Source organism: Amphiprion ocellaris, chromosome 6 (assembly GCF_022539595.1).
Source record: "Amphiprion ocellaris isolate individual 3 ecotype Okinawa chromosome 6, ASM2253959v1, whole genome shotgun sequence".
NCBI classification, from domain to species: Eukaryota; Metazoa; Chordata; class Actinopteri; family Pomacentridae; genus Amphiprion; species Amphiprion ocellaris.
Window position 1 is genome coordinate 25,230,340 of NC_072771.1, and position 16,564 is coordinate 25,246,903.

The following is a 16,564-nucleotide window of genomic DNA, read 5'->3' on the forward strand; positions in this document are numbered from 1 at the left end:
TAGCTTTGAACAGGTGACTCTCATGAAAACGTGTGTGCAAGAGGAAACACAACTTTTTATTGCCACCCTACAGCTAAAGATGGTGACTGAGGATTTAAATCTCCTGATCCTTGGGTTTGACACTTATTTTTTGATAATTCAGATAATCAGAGAGAATTAAAGTGGTTAAAATATGTAGCTTATATATGCAAAAACAGCTCTTTAAAACAATTATAACTGCACACTCAGGATTGTTGCAAAAAGGTTTCAATCGTGTCTTACATTGTATCATTATTACATTTGATCTGATGGCTCAAAGTCCGTCTGTGTTTATTAGTGAATTACCAGCAGGTCTGGGTTCATTCTTGTGGTGGATTGTTCGGACTCAAAGATCACTCAGAGAGGAGACATGATTGAGATCTCTCATTTTATTGGCAAAAGATCTGAGTCGGTTTCCTCTGCAGAGATAAACAGAATTTCTGAACTGTAACTACTTTTAATAGTTGTACTAAGGAGTAAAATGAGCACAATCCATATAAATTACACACCATAAAGGGGTTTACAAATAAACATGAGTGAGATATGATAAAATCAAAACAAATGATTCTCTCCCCTACATTCTCAAAAACAGACTATAAAATAAAGCTCTTAATCATTTCTAACTCATCTAAAACCCTTTAAAACTGTGCTTTATTGAGACTTTCACAAGCTCCTCTCCAGTTATTCTGCGGCTGCCATAAACCGTGCGATGTTTATCCCTCAGACTGGTCCATTGTGCGCAGCTGTCAGCCAGCTGTGATTGATGGTACCCATCGGCCCTGCCCTGCCCGAGGACCCCGTCCAGCAATAAGTCACCTCACAGATACGATGCTCAGTCTTGCGCCTCAGCTCCTCCACGACCCTCACGCTGAGATGATATACAGTGTGTGGCCTCTTCCTTTTGCCATCTATTTTGCGGCGTATGGGAGCTCCAAGCTTTCACACGCCTTGCGCACGACATGATCCTATTGGATGAGCAGGGCAGGGGATACTGCAAGTGATGGGAGAGAGAGGAGGAGGAGAGGGAGGAGAGGGAGAGCTCCTCTTTCCATCGGCAGACACACAGCGCTCGTTAATAGACTCCAGATGCCTTCACAGAAAACGCACGTCAGTCGGCTGTGTGGATTGCCTCTTCTCTCCTGAATCATCACACCCCCCCAGTCGCTCTTTCTGACATCGAACACGAGCAGATTATGGGCTCGCATCCCCTTCCACAACACGTGGAAAGCTTATTTACGAGCCTCGCGTCCGTGCGCCCGTCGTCCCTGTGATGGAGGAGCGCGGCGGTGGTGCATCGCTGGAGACGAGTGAGAGGCGCAGAGGAGATAATCAATGAAGACACCCGGAGCTGCTGTGCGTTTGGACAAGGTCAGAGTCTAGCCTGGATGAGATTGCTGCCCATGTGGAGACTGCAAGGGCGGACTTTGATGCTTCCTCTCCGGGGACGCGGTTGCCTGGGGATGTCCCCCGAAAACCAGGAGTTTCTCTGTTCGCTCGCAGAGGCGGCAAAAAAATCCCCCCAACCGAGCGTGATCGCGCCCGGGCTTTATTTCTGACAACCCGCACGCTGCGTAAAGTTTCTCCGTTGGCGCTCGACGGGCGGCTCGTTTGTTCGCCCACATCGCACGTAGTTGAACTGAGGTGATTCGGAGGCTGCTGGTTAAAGGGGGGCAGCGGTGGACTTGAATTCCATCAGAGCAGCAGCAGCACAACAACACAAACCGGCGGCGATCCAGCTGCGCTCCTGGACGGTCACATCTGTCGTCGTCGTCGCTGTCCATGGTGCTGAAGTCGTGCTCCAGGAATGGTGGAGACGCTGAGTATCGCAGTGATCGGTGCTCCCGGAGTGGGCAAAACTTCTATAATCCGCCAGTTCATCTATAACGATTTCTCGGAGGTGTACACGCCGACCAGGACCAGATATGTGTACAGACCCTCCGTCATTCTGAACGGGAACATTTATGAGCTGAAGGTTTTGGACGTCCCGCCAATCTCCTCTTTTCCATCCAGCTCCAGTCAGGTATCATGTGTCTGTGTCAACTTTACCAGAGGAGGGTTTATACTAGCTTTGATTGCATGAATCTCATTTATTCATTTTCACAAGCAGCTGCCATTTCTCAAAGGCAACATTTTATTTATTCTTCTATCACTATCAGATGTCCCTAGTCTACTAGTTGCTATGGAGACCCGTCTGACTTAAAGCCTTTAGAGCTTCACTTTGGCGATGCAAACTCTCTCCTTTTCTCAACCCCCTCATGAGGAGAGAATGCCAACTTGCATATTGTTTAGAATCATAAGATGTCTTCAAACTAGGAGCAGTGATCAGTGATAGACATATTCAGATGAGCTGATTACATTATCTCTGCTGCTGCTTCTGCTGAATCTGGCTTCTATGCAGAAAATGCTGGCAGGATTGTGCTGCAGGCAGCACCTGGTTAAAGTCCCTATTTAAAAATAGAACAGACTGCCCTTTCATTCTTGACCACAGGTCAGATGCCACACCTCATTAGTTGGAGAGACATCACCTGGTTGCAGTATCAATGCAAAATGCACTGTAGCTCCAAATGCCGAAGGTTGGTAATCACTTTGCAGAAAGCTGTGGCTTCTTCCTTGTCAAAAATCTGGGATTTCAGGGGGATTTCTTGTAGCTTTTCATCTCCTGAAGTTTTTTCTCTTTTAAGAATGGGCTCACACTTTTCTAGTCTTTCCTGCAACCCACTGAAAGCTTTATCAGATGCTGTAATTTTTCCTCCTGTACATACTCATAGCCCCATAGACATCCATTCCTAATGCAGTTCCAGTGTGAGTGATGGATAACAGCACTCAGTCTGTGGAGAAATACATTTTAAAGTTCTGCCAAAGCCAATATGAAGCTTCCACAGCCAGAATTAGTCTTACTGAGCTTTTTTTTCTCTTAAAGTAATCTTTTAAGTCCTAAATCCCGTCTTTGTGTTTCTATTCCTCCACTGTGAAAACATAAAGAAGTAGTTTTAGGGGGGAATTTAAAAAATCTGCAACTTTGGGGGAAACCCAATTGATTTGTCGAACTGTATTAGCTTTAAATAACCTGTAAATGACATTTTTGCACATAATGAAGAGTGAGGATTTTGTCCCCCGTCTCCTTAAACTGCATTATGAAGGGATCTCCTTGTGGTAGGAAGAGGAGGATCTACAATACTACAGATTCCAGTAATTGAGAGTATTTTAATGTGTATATGAACATGTGAGAACTGCTTGTAGACACACTGGAATATATGAATCCATCCTTTAAGAGAAAATCCTGTCCTATCTGTTTTCCAGCTCAAAATGTGCAAAAAGTACAGTTTTAGTGCACATATGATCCACAGTATGCTCTGTTATAGGCCTCTGCTGACTTGAGGTGTATCTGACTGCAGTCCTCATTGTGGAGACTGCAACACCTCAGAGATCTCCAAGGTCACCACACCAAGCTGTCTGCCGCTGCTGTCGAACATCTCCCTCCTTCTCTCCCCTTCGCTGTCACAGATAGTCCTCCCAAGAACAGCTGTAGTTATCTGTACTGGCGAGATGCTGCTGAGAAAATGAGATCGGGCCAAGAAGGAGACAACAAAAGAGCAGCTAGAAGGAGAGGCCTCCCAAAGTGTTGGTTCGCTGTGCGCTCCAGAAAGCCTGGCGTTAACACAGAAAACATCTGACAGGCAGGCTGAGGGACCAGAGCGATCTTCCTGTCAGAATTACACACAGGCTCCTCTGCTAGATTAAACATTTTATTAGTAGATGTTAAGAGGTCTGCAGAGTGCTTCATTGTTTCCTGCCCATAGAGACCTTCAGTAAAGACATCGAGTTTCTTCTTTTTTTTTCTGCTAAATGGTGCTTAACCTCCATTAGGGAACCGGCTGGCAGATGTGAGCAGAAAGCAGGAATAAGGCAAGATGCATCTCATGAGTGAGTGTGTCCCAGAGGTTGAGCTGCATGAGAAAGCAGCTTTAATATGGCATTGTGTAGCACACTGGGCGAACATTTCATGCCATCTGAGAGCGGTGGCGCAGGGAGAGACCACATATACAGATGAAGAAAACAATTACCTGAGTGCAGCCACAACATTTCTATCGAACAGATTTATGGTCACTCATTTGCAGAGGAGCGACGCTGCAGGGCTTTTTATTCCCTGCTCTGGTCATGTCCTCTTTGCTCTGAAGCCCACTCTGCTGCTTAGTCTGTCCACGGTGGCGAGACACTGATGGGGCTGTTTTTGAGTCATAGACCTCCTCTGTATTTACCGGAGAAATGCAACCTGGGTCAGGGGCAGTGGACATAATGAGCCGCGAGTACTGCCGATAAAAAGAACCCAGATAGAGATTTTCTTGCTGTATGCAGCAAACTGAATTAAAGTGCAGTTCCCCGTTCGAAACACTGCTGGGAATAAAAGCCCAACAAAGGAGAGAGTAGTAAAAATCGTTGCAGTCAATTAGAAAAGTTTGCACGGAGTCTAATGGACACCGGGTGTTCAGGGGGAACCAGAAGAGGCTTTATAATGCCCTGTAAAATTTGTGATGAATAAGCTGCAGAATGGAGTGAGTCAGGACGCCTCCATGCTGATGCAGCTTGGCAATTTCTCATCAGTTCAGATTATATTTAAAAGAAGAGCAGTAATGTTCTGGAAGGCTACTTGTGACCCCATTTCAACCACACAGACAGCCATTTTTATCCTTCCCTGTGCTGGAAGACAAGGCAAGATTTCTATTATTTCATTGCGATGGTGTAATGATTTGTTTGCTTTGCGATATGCCTGTCTGTTGCTGATAGTATTGCATTTAGAGAGCATCTGTCACAGTGTGTCAATACGATGTGATGACAGATGGATTTAAGCTTGACAGGATTCAGCATGATTTTCCTTGTTCTTTTTTTTTCTTTTCTTTTTTGTCTTTCTTGCCATAATGCATCTCCATGACTTCCTCCCACACAAAATGCTCCCTCTCCCTTCTCTGCTCTCTCTGGACATTTTCCTCAGTTATCTCTGTCAATACTTTCTGTGATAACAGCATGGAAATGATTGCTTTTCATGTCATGCGTTGTGACACTTTGGCTGTCGCAGACGTACTAGAAAATGTGTTTGTGTCCGTGCAGATCACATTTACAAACCATTTTATCTGATATGATTTGAAAATTTTGGTGGTGACTGGTAAAATGAATTGAAATACCAATTAGACAATTAACTTATTAACATTTAAATGATTATTACTATTTACTCAGTGAAAACTGTCATTATTCAAATCTTATGATTAAATATGATTAAAAGAATTATTCTCTATTTTATGAAATAGGATTTTTTTTCCCGTCTTAACTGAGAGCTACACATAGGTGACAAATTAAAGGAAAACCCTGAACGCTTGCTCCACTTTAGTGATGGGATCCTGTCTTTCTGTTTGCTGTGGGGAGCATTTTGCTGCCTGAGTCTGGTCCACTTGTCCTCTTACAGGGAAGGATCACTGCAAATCAATACAAAGTAGTTCTGAGCGGTCACCTTCATCCCATCATGAATCATTTCTGAAGCTGTTCTGGCAACACAAGGGGGCCCAACACCTCACTCAGACACTTTATATAATTCTTTCCTTTAAATTGTCACCTGACCATAGATAGATTGGCTATAAGTAGGTGACTGTGTTTGTTCAAACGTAACAAAATCTGACTTGTACCACCTTTAAATGTAAACAAATAACAAAAAACAAGCAACTAAATTGCCACTGTGCTTAGTCTGACTCTGATGTCGACTCTGGGAATAATTCTGCCATTTCCATCACATGTTTTATGCAGCTCCTTTTCCATTATTTGTGTGTTACCATTTCCAAATGGGAAACACTGACAACAATCAATGAGCAGCAACCTGCAGACTGAAAATGGAATGTTTTAACCCTTTGATGCACAGTGTGGGTCAGGAGATACCCATTTTCTATTGGATTTGGGTCACTTTTGCCCCATGTCGTGCATCAAAGGGCTAAAGAAGATCTGGATCATGCATTGAGGCAGCTATGCTCGGTTCCTTCGGTGAATTAGCCACTTTAATGACAGTGTTCATCTTCCTGCATGCAAATGTTTATTATTTTAAGGGAACACCATTGCTGCATCTTGGGCTTAACACCACACGAGATGACTGTGACTGCTTTAAAGACAAGCCAGAGCATTTTTTTCTATAAGTAGCAAAATATTAATGAGGTTCTCTGCAGGGCCAACAGCATTGCATGTATCCTTTTTACACTTTGTATTTAGTATGGATTTAAAAAGAAAAAATGAGGTGTATCATTGTTAATAATGAATGTGTTAAGAGGGGATAAGTTGATTTAAAAATTTTCTGACAAAGCTGTTATTCCCAGCTCCCAGTCTTTACACCGAGCTAAACTAAGTGGCTTTGCGCTGTAGCTTCAGATTTGACAGGCAGCAGATAAGACATCAATCTTCTCATCTAACTGCCCTCCAGAAGGCGAACAAGCGTACGCTCCAAATTGTCAAAGTATTCTCTTAAAGCTGGTTCGAAATGTGTAAAGTCCTTGTTAGCGCCAGTTCAAAAATCAACAATTCGTGGCTCCATTTCCCAAGAGTAGCCACACTTGATCCCTTGAACATTTTATAATTCTGTGCAAGTGCAAGAAACCAGCAACAGACCATCCACTCCATATCATCTCAAGCAAATTGAATTAGACAAAAGAGCAATAAATAATGGTTTTTCAGGCTACAGGTCATCGTTGAGTAGTGGGACTTCCATCCCCAGTGGACGATAAAGATTTTAATTGCAGATCAGCCCGCCTGGCCCTGTATATGACATATCTCTAATTGCTCAGCATCCTTCCCCCACCAGGTTACACCGGCCTCCCTCCTCTGCTTCAGTATTGATCTGTCACAACCACTCATTACTGTTAAGCCGCTTCCCCCTAATATCAGGAGACACGACAGCTTTGTCATAGACCGCTGAAAACTGACCATGAACTGCGGTTGTCAGGGAAACATGTTCTGTTTTGCTCTTGAGGAGCGAAGGATAAGATGCTCTTTTTGTGCACTGTGTTAAGAAGACTGACTGGAGGATACAGAGAGTGGCACCACACTTCACATTCACGCTCCCACAAGCACACTCTCACATCCTGCAAGCACACACAAATAAACATGCCCACACATGCATTTTGCATTTATTTGCTTCATCGGCGGTGCGTCGGTGCTCCGTCGTTGTCTTTATTCCTCTGGTTTTGCCTGTGTTTTGTTGTTTGGTTTGGAGAAGTAGTGTTGCTGCTCCTAGCCCCTCCTCCACATTTAAAAACAGGACTTGGATGACAAAGAGATACGAGATGAGAACACAAGCTGCTATTTTTAGCCCAAGAGATGCGAGGCTGCAACTGAAGCCACTGTGTGAATCTCACGTCGTCAGCTGCCTCAATCATCAGAAAGAGGGTGAGCTGTGATGATATGCTTTGATATGACGGTGGATACGTCCTGTTTGTCTGACAAAGTGGACACAACTTGGATTTAAATTGTTTTGGTGAGGAAAAATTACAAAATAAATTTTAAAAAATCCCAAATCAGATAGTCTATAACCTGTTGCTGAAAACTTGCTGAAAAGAACACAGAAAAAGACAAACATGTACCAGTTTTCACAACACAGTCTCCTCCTTACTCTTTTGATATCAGTGATCTACTTGCCCCATGTTTGTCTCCACGCCTGATTGGCCTCATTATCTTCCTGCTGATATGTGTGGCTGATACTTCCTGTCAACACACAAATACCCCATTTCAAATGGAAGCCAATTATTCCTCACCTCTCAGCGTGTTGGCATTATCACTAAAACGCATTATTCCCTTAGCCTCACCTCTTCACAAATTATCAGTTGATCGCCATCATACAGATTGCCTGAACAATATGTTAATTTGAAATGCATATTTTCCCCCAGCCTTCACAGCAGTGTAATTGCATTTTTCACATTTCTATTTCAAGTTGCACAAGCTGTTGCAGGAGGCAGAAAAAATAATGTAAACACCGCACGGAAAATGACTTTCACACTGTAGCAAATCAATTCCTGCTGCACATGAGGGTCATATTAGCCTGCATGCTAATTAGGAGCATGGAAATCAAAGGAGGTCTGACAATCAGCACTTTGATATCTGAGTTTTCAAAGCAACAGGATACTACAAACAGAGAGCTCCAAAGAGGCCAAATCATCTGTGCCTGAGGTTCAGGTGCATCAGTCAGAAAACATCAAACGTACCAATCAAAAGAGCTTTAAAATCATGACAGCATATGATGAAACGAAATGCTTCAGCAGAGACTGAGGTCAGGTATGGAATGACATTTGTGTCCGAATTCTTTAAAATATGTCGCTGCAAAATCATTAAATCTTTTTCAAAAAGTGCTTAGAATTTTGACACAAATGCAATTTCAGACACAAAGTGAAATAAATATATTAGACAGTTGATAAACACCTGGAAATTGGCTGTATTAATGATAAACTGAAGGAGTAGTTTGACATTATGGGAATATGCTCGTACTTGGCAAGTGTTTGATGAGTTCAAATTCCCAAACATGTTTGCTGGTTGCCTGGCAACCTCATGGTAGTCACCAGATGTTGATAGCAGCTGTGAGGTACCATTGGCCGCACATTTCACACGGCTTCCTCTTCCCTTCTGCTATCTACGTTTTTACCATTTTAATGACAGCGCTCGCCTCCCTGTGTACAAATGTTCCACCAAAATAATTCCCCCGACACAGATCTGAATATATATACATATATAGTGAATGCTGAAGGTGCTGGAAGGCAGATTTTGCTACCTTTAGAGAAGAGCCAGGCTACCTGTTTCCCCTGCTTTCAGTGTTCAGCCTAAGTCTCAGCTTCATATAGTGTACAGGTATGAAAATCTAATTACATCCAGTTTGTTTATACAGCACGTTTTAAAACAACCTGACTTGACCAATGTGCTGTACATGCTATCAGACAGGCAGGAGCACAGATATGCATAAAAAGAAAATCACTTGTATGCCTATAAAATACTAGAAAACAAGGTGAAACAGGACAACAACTTCTAAGACCAACAGCTAAACTGCAATTAATATTACAAGATAAAATATTGAGACTATTAAGAGCAATGAAAAGCAAGAGGAAGGCTTTACTTCTCATTTAATTCTCAGTAACAAAAGTGAGAAATCACATTTCTCAGAATGTTAAACTACTAGTTTAAGATCCTCTGTGATAAAAACAAGATAACATCCAAATTTTATATATCTCTAAAGTGCTGCCATATACAGTAGTTTGTGCATTGCAGAGTAAAATAAGTTTTGCAGTGTTGTTTCTTGCACCTTTCAGTTTCCACTGATAAAGATAAAAAAGACAAGTTTTTTTTCTTGTTAACACATCCATATGATGCTTCTTGTATGCAGGAAGACATATCAAAAGCAAAATAAGCAGTTAAAACACTATGGTGAAGCATTTCTATCATGAAACTGCAGTATATCTATGAGAGTTTCAAAAACATGGATTCAGACTTCTGGCGTTTCATACATAGCAGATCTCAGGAAGCAATCCTATCAACTTGCAGGGTGAGACGGGAGACAGGGTGGTTTCATTTCCATCATATATAATTGAAATACAACTTGGCATTGTGTAGCACCAAGCAGCTATACAGTAGGTAGGTGAGCTGGTGTGCTTGAGTTACAGCAAGCAGTGGAGGGACGGCTGTAGAAAGAGGCTTCATAGATCTGCACGTTGTAGAGGAAGCAGCAATGTTACATCTAAATAATTTTAGTGCAGGAAGGGATTGTTTTCCTGGACAAGCTTCTGAACGTGTAATTTTGATACACAGAGATGAGTTTTGAGGGATTTCATCAGTGGCCGGAGCAGGACTTTAAACTGAATTAAACTGCGTTAAATTGAAGTGAGCTGAGCGTGACAGTCTCAGAGACTCCGGACCAGTCATTAGTGGTTTGTGGGAGCACCAGAGGTTAGAGGCGGCGGTGGGCCGGTGTGAACTTGGAGAAACACAGCATGAATAGAAGAATGGGACACCGCATTCCTATTGAACCAAATGTCCCCCAGTAAGGCGCAAATGTACCCACTTGTGCTATGTTCTTTAATTACACTTTGAAACTCATTAGCATCAAACAAATGTTGGTGTTTGCCATGCAGCATGTGTTCTGCATCACAAAGATCAACCGGGCCGCAACAAAAGTTCAACAGCAGCATGTGTGTCTTTTATTCTCCTGACAGAAGGCCGAGTGTTTGCTTATCTCCAGCCCCTGTCACTGTCCTTCAACATGTGTTGCCGGGAGACTGTGCAGTGCTTTCTGCTGGGTGGTGAACCTGCTTTATGGTTTTGTTCCAGTCGCTCGCTGCACGTTTTCACAGCAAAGGCAAACAAACTGTGACACCGAGCCAAAGTGCTTTAGAATAATTACAGTAACACATGACACATTCGGTGCCTTGATGCACAGTGAATGGATAACATCAGCACTCTAACATGCTCACAATGGCAATTCAAGCACAGACGATGACGTTTAGAAGGCAATATTTCCAGTGTTTGCAGTCTTCTTTTAGCATGTGAACACATTAACATGAACCAGTTGTCACGAAATACAAAGCACAGCTGAGGCTGATGAGTGTCATTAGTTTCAAAGGTAATTTGTCAAGAGCCAGATTAAGATTCTGAGTCGATGATGAAGCTACAAGTCATTTTAATTTGGCCTGAGGGGAACCTAAATGTCTGCTCCCAATTTCACAATAATCTATTCACAAGTTGATGAGACTCATAACTACAACCTCATAATGACACTAGACAAAATGTCAAACTCTGAACAAAGCCATTAGGATGCATTGTTTAAGAGCCTTGAAAGTCTGTATAAAGTTTTGTTCCAACACATAAAGCAAATATGTTAGAAATTCAATAAACCAACTGACAGACCTTGCCATCTATAGTGCTGAATAAGACATCTCTAGGCTGCTCTTCTTTGTTTGTATATTAATATTTTTCTCTCTGTCCTTTAGGAGTGGCTGGATTTACGTTGCAGAGGCGTCCGCAATGCCAACGCTTACATCCTGGTGTACGACATCTGCTGCGTGGAGAGCTTTGAATATGTCAAAATGATCAGACAGCAGATAGTAGAGCACAGGTACGGACAACAGAAATTTACTGAATGCACAGCCACTGATGCACAGCTTGTTCCTCACTGGTGATTTCTAATGAGAATGCCCTGTCACCTGTCTGGAGACAGCATGCAATTTCACAGCCTGCCACAAAGCCCTACAATTACATGATTGTGACAGTGATATTTAGCCTGCATGTGGTGGTATCTTCTAATTCAGCCCACTCCTCCCCGCTTCTTGACAGTTTAGTAATGACTTTTGGTTCTGACATTGATGCATGAGAGCCGCCTGAGATGTCACTAGTGATTTAAAGATTACTTTTGGGATATTTCTGCTTTTATTAGACAGAGAACACCATTAAAAGGCAGGAGGCTTGAGTACCAGAGGGAGTTAACATGCCATACATATCGATATACGAGCTAAAAGGACTGAACTAAAAGACTAATGAAAAAGCATCACCTGCTCTATCCTCACGACTGGCATGCCCGCATATATTTACATATAGAAAGGTACAATGAGTGACTGCATTTGTTTGCTGTGTTGTACATGACCAAGCTGCACATTTCATCCACACTTTCTTGCAGCTCCTAATGTGACAGCACCAATGTTTACGGCCCAAGACAGAAACCAATCACCAGAGGCTGCTGTGGGAGGAAGGGTGAATGCAGGGGGAATAGAACATGGCAGAAATGTGCAATCACAGGACAAAGATCTGGCATCATGCTATAGAGTAGAAAAGGAAAAGATACTGCACAACCTATGAACTGAAATCATGAATAATGGAGGTTTGGTTTCAGAGGGTTTTTTCCCACTGTAGGTGTTCGGTTGAAACGCTACAGATATCTTCTCGCAACCAGGACAACCTTATTTTTCTGCTCTATTTTTCAGCCTTCTAGCGTGACACCCACCCTCAGTTCAGTGAGTCTTGTGACAGTGTTGTGTCCCTCCATCACTTCTGCATGCTGACCCCTCCAGTTCTCACAAACACAACCATGCACACACTCATACAGTACAATTCACTGTGCAACAACAGTTGAGCCTGAGCAAAAATACCAGGAAGTATTTTTTAGATGAGCGCAAACTGTGAAAAGAAGAAGAGAAAGAGGATTGCTGTGATGTGGTCTTCAACTCCACTTCTTAGGAAACTTTGCCTCGTAGCTTGGAAATTGTACTGTACCTCTCCCCCTCTAAACGTCTCTCCCTGTGTCGAGTTATCTGTCCATCTGTCAAAGCAGCCGCGCAAATATGCATATGTATGCAAGCACTTGTTACAGGATGATGCACAATGCAACAAAAAGAGACCTTCATTCACTGTAAGAGGAGCAGATAAATTGTTAACGCTGCACCTTTAGCAATTTATACCTCTGCCTTGCCTCAGCTGACACAGCTCAGCAAGTCAGGAGATGTCTTGGGCTTTCACACATCACTGCTTCCTCCCGTTTCATAATATATCTGACTTAATAGACCTTGGTGAATTCTTGACTTACTATCATTTAAAAAAAAATAATACATATCCTAATATTATTTTTATAATAATTGAGCGGATTTTCTCCTGTCTAGGCAGTAAAAATTTATTTAATTGTTAGAAATTCTATTTATATAATCCAATTCAGTGTTTTCTCCACATTGCAGTAGTGGCCTTGTTTTTGTGTCAGATTGGATTTCTAAACCACCACCAATCTGATGTTATTGGAAATGGCTGGACATGACGAGGCCATCCGGCATGTTTTCCATCAGCGCTGTAGGACTAAGCTGTATAAATACAGGTCATGAATCACAAATTTATTCCTACAGCACCTCAGGCTTACCATACATTTTCACACTTGATGTTGCTGTAAACCAGTCACTGCAGAGTGTGGTGGGAGGACCCTTGAGCCTGTGAGTTCTAATCCTCCAGTCCGCCCCCACACACCTCAGAAGGAGGGAAAACCTCCACACAGGCAGCCACTGTGACATACACCACCACGCCAACTGTGCTTTTTGAAATTAACCTTTTACACTCACATGCCCCTGCAGGGAAGGCAGCAGCAGCGAGGTGCCAATCCTGGTGGTGGGCAACAAGAGGGACCTGCAGCGGCAGCGCTTCATGCCTCGCAGGGCGGTGTCTGTCCTGGTGAAGAAGACCTGGAAGTGCGGTTATGTGGAGTGCTCTGCCAAGTTTAACTGGCATGTTGTCCTGCTCTTCAAGGAGCTGCTGGGCATCGCTGTGGCACGAGGCATGCGCCAGAACCACACCTCCATCCGGCTTCAGGGGGCGCTACAGAGGAATCGCTGCACCATCATGTGACCCTGAGAACTCCCTCCACCCCTCTCAACCCTAAGGAGAGGTGGAGTGGCAGTGGAGGAAAAGGACTTTTTATCTAAATGGCTGGAAAAATACCCCGTGGCCTCCTGCTTTACTGAGCTGATTTTTTCATAATGAGGTTTATTAGACTCTTGCGCTGTATAAGACACTAAAACTTCACACATGGTCATCCAACCACTTCCTAGTCAAATTCTGCCAGCTATGTAGAGACAAGGAAGGAGGTAGAAGAGAAAGCAGGTATATATAAAAACAATACAATTATCATAGCACAGTTATTTTTGTCACATCAACTAGACAGTTAAACATTTAAGGCTGTGCTTCCGAAAATAACACAGCAGCATGTCTGAAACTGGGCCTGACAGGATGGAAGCTGTTTTCATGAGACTCAAAACGGAGAGACAGCAATATCATCGAGTCTTCCTTTTGAATTTGTCACATTCAGTAACGTCAACAGCAGAAGCTCATACTTGACATGTTTGGGTTTACTTAAGGGTATGAAAGGAAATGGTCATGGAATAGTAAAGAGCATTAAAGATAGTAGTAAAGATTATCTCAAAATGTACATAGATAGATATGATTAGGTGGTGTCTTATTTTAGATTCAGAGAAGTAGCCTGCATTTTTTTCCTTCCCCTGTTGCTGTTACAAATTTGGCCTACGGTAGAAGCTGTTTGCTCAGAGGAAGGGTGTTTTAAGGTTGTCTTGCAGCAGAAAATACTGCAGTCCCTTATCATGATGTACTGTAGGACTTTAATCTGCTCCCTCCCCTCACTCAGTGTCTGTTTCTGATGAATACATTAAATCCAGGGAACTGGGGACCTGCAGGAGGCTGCAGAGCCTGAAACGAGAACCTGTACACACATTGTGGTTGTTTGTGTGTCTGTGTGTAAGTGTGTGTATGTGTGTGACAGAGGGATAGTAAGTGAAGGAGACGGAGAGATACAGGTTTGATTGCTGACATTCAGGCAAGCAAAGGACAGACACAGCAAGATAAAAGATGGATGTTGAAGCTTTGGATTAGAAAGGAGCAATAAATCCCACCGGGATGTCCTGACTGACTATATGTACCACAATGTTATATTAAAAATGCCTCACATGCAAAAGATGTAATCCTCTCACGCTCAAGATATCCTGCACAAGTAAGACAGCAGAGCTTCACAGACACAAACGGATCATTAATATAGCTTTCATACAAATATCTGATTACTATTCAATTGGTAATGTTGTGAGATTAACAGTTGCTTTTTCATTTGATTAGGCTGAGATAGGTACTTTGTGAATATGGCTGCACTGAAAGTAAGCAGACCTATTGTATATAAGAGTGATTCATAGAGTAATTGAATTGCATGCTTTTGTTGGTAGAGCCAACGGGTCAGGGTTTAATTGCACTGATGTGGAAATGTGATATTGTGTTTAATTTTTGTAATACATGGTTTTCTGACACTGTAATGAGCAGCTGAGTGGAGTGAATGTGGTCGTTTTTCACTGGCATGTGAGAGCACAAGCTCATGATTCTCTCCAAGATGTAGTGTTGAACCCTTCAATCAGGACAGATGGCTGTGTTAGTTTCCCTGTTTTGTTTGTTTTCTAGTTTTCAAAAAAAAAAGAGAAATATGTAGCAGAGATACACTAGAAAGCAAATGTGTGTAGCATGAGTTGTCATCGTTTGTTTGTGGGCGCATTTTCAAATAAAAAGGGCTACAGTTTTTTATCAGAAACATTACTTATGTATTTATTTTTATGGTGTTGGTACTGTGAGTAATTTTGCTTATTTTGACACATGATGAATTATTAAATGCATTTGAGAACAGCAACCTCTGTGGTCACTTTTCAGTCATGTGTAGCAGCTTCAGAACCTTTTTGACAACATTGCCATCTTGTGGTAATGTTATCAGGAGCCAGATCAGAGGCAGACAACTGAACACAAACACCTTCCAGTTGTTGCATTTCTGCTTTACACGTGTGCTACAAAAATGAGATGATCATCTAATGATCTCCCCTGTGCTTACACAGACTTTAATTTGAGGTGGCACTGTGATAATGACTATAATGTATAAATTAATTAAATAGTTGAGTAAATATCTCTGCACTGGCCAGTATGCTGTTTTGCAAGTGTAAATTGATGTCTGTCTGCTGGTGGATCTATGCATTTGCATGTACACTGTCACTTGCAAATTCCAAAATTTGTGTCAGTGAGTTTGTGTTCATTTTGATTAATAACATTTTGGGGGGAATGTGAAGCATGCAAGCATGATATGTACTAAAGTTAGTTAGTAAAAAAGAAAGTTACATTTTGACACAAGATGCCCTCGAAGGAACAGAACCTAAAGATTTGGTGATAAAGTAGGAAACCACAAGCGGCTCTGGGGTTGGTGGCAAACTTTCACATGTTGGTCATGTAGTTTGTAGTCATTTTGATTTATCTCATTTCTGTTTGGGACTATGCACCATGTAGCATGTTATAAACTAAAATAATGAAATTTTAAAGCAAACAAACAATAAAAATGACAAGATGCCACTGACAAAACAGAGCCTCAAGATTTTGTGATTTTGAAAAAACAAAAACAAAAACAAAACTGCATGCAGTGGCTCTGGGGCCAGTTTTAAACTTTTGCACACTGGTATTGACTATTGGTACTGTGATTCATTTGACCCCTAATGCATCCTCAGATTTCTTTACAGTGCCTCCAAATTCCCAACTAAGTGTCAGACAGTATGTGATCATTTTGATCTACAACAATTGTGAGAATATGCAAAACACATGCATACAATTACCTAAAATAAGGAATTTTTATAAATATATTTTAATCAAAATGTGACACAAGATGACCCAGCAAAACAGAGCTTTAAGATGTGGTAATCAAGCAGGAACCTATCAGAGAGGAAGTAATGGCTCTGGGGCCAGTTGCAGATTATCAGGCACGGATCATATAGTTCATTTGACCCCTGATGTGACCCAAGACTTCCTTACATTTGCCTCCAATTTTTGTGCAAAATGCAACATGCATGCATGACGTATACTAAAATAATGAAGTTAAAAATCTACATTTTGACAAAACAGAGCCTTAAGATTTGGTAATGTTGCAGGAAACTTCAGGTAGTGGCTCTGGAGACTATTGCAAACTTTCAGACACTGGTTATGTAGTGCA

General features: G+C 42.1%; 1 protein-coding gene across 1 annotated transcript; it reads left to right on the forward strand.

Moving 5' to 3' along the window:
• The first annotated feature begins 982 nt into the window (after positions 1 to 982).
• Positions 983 to 15,229, forward strand: rasl10a (RAS-like, family 10, member A). The gene is made up of 3 exons (XM_023281206.3): positions 983 to 2,038; positions 11,013 to 11,137; positions 13,128 to 15,229. Exons 1-3 carry the CDS (start codon positions 1,823 to 1,825, stop codon positions 13,396 to 13,398), a joined length of 612 nt encoding a protein of 203 aa, XP_023136974.2. The 5' UTR covers positions 983 to 1,822; the 3' UTR covers positions 13,399 to 15,229.
• Positions 15,230 to 16,564: the final 1,335 nt, after the last annotated feature.

Bases quoted from the DNA above. Each gene is read 5' to 3' on its own strand.
- rasl10a (XM_023281206.3), top strand. From the start codon at position 1,823: ATGGTGGAGACGCTGAGTATCGCAGTGATCGGTGCTCCCGGAGTGGGC. The intron at 2,039-11,012 runs GTATCATGTGTC...TCTGTCCTTTAG, and splicing joins TTCCATCCAGCTCCAGTCAG to GAGTGGCTGGATTTACGTTG. The intron at 11,138-13,127 runs GTACGGACAACA...ATGCCCCTGCAG, and splicing joins CAGCAGATAGTAGAGCACAG to GGAAGGCAGCAGCAGCGAGG.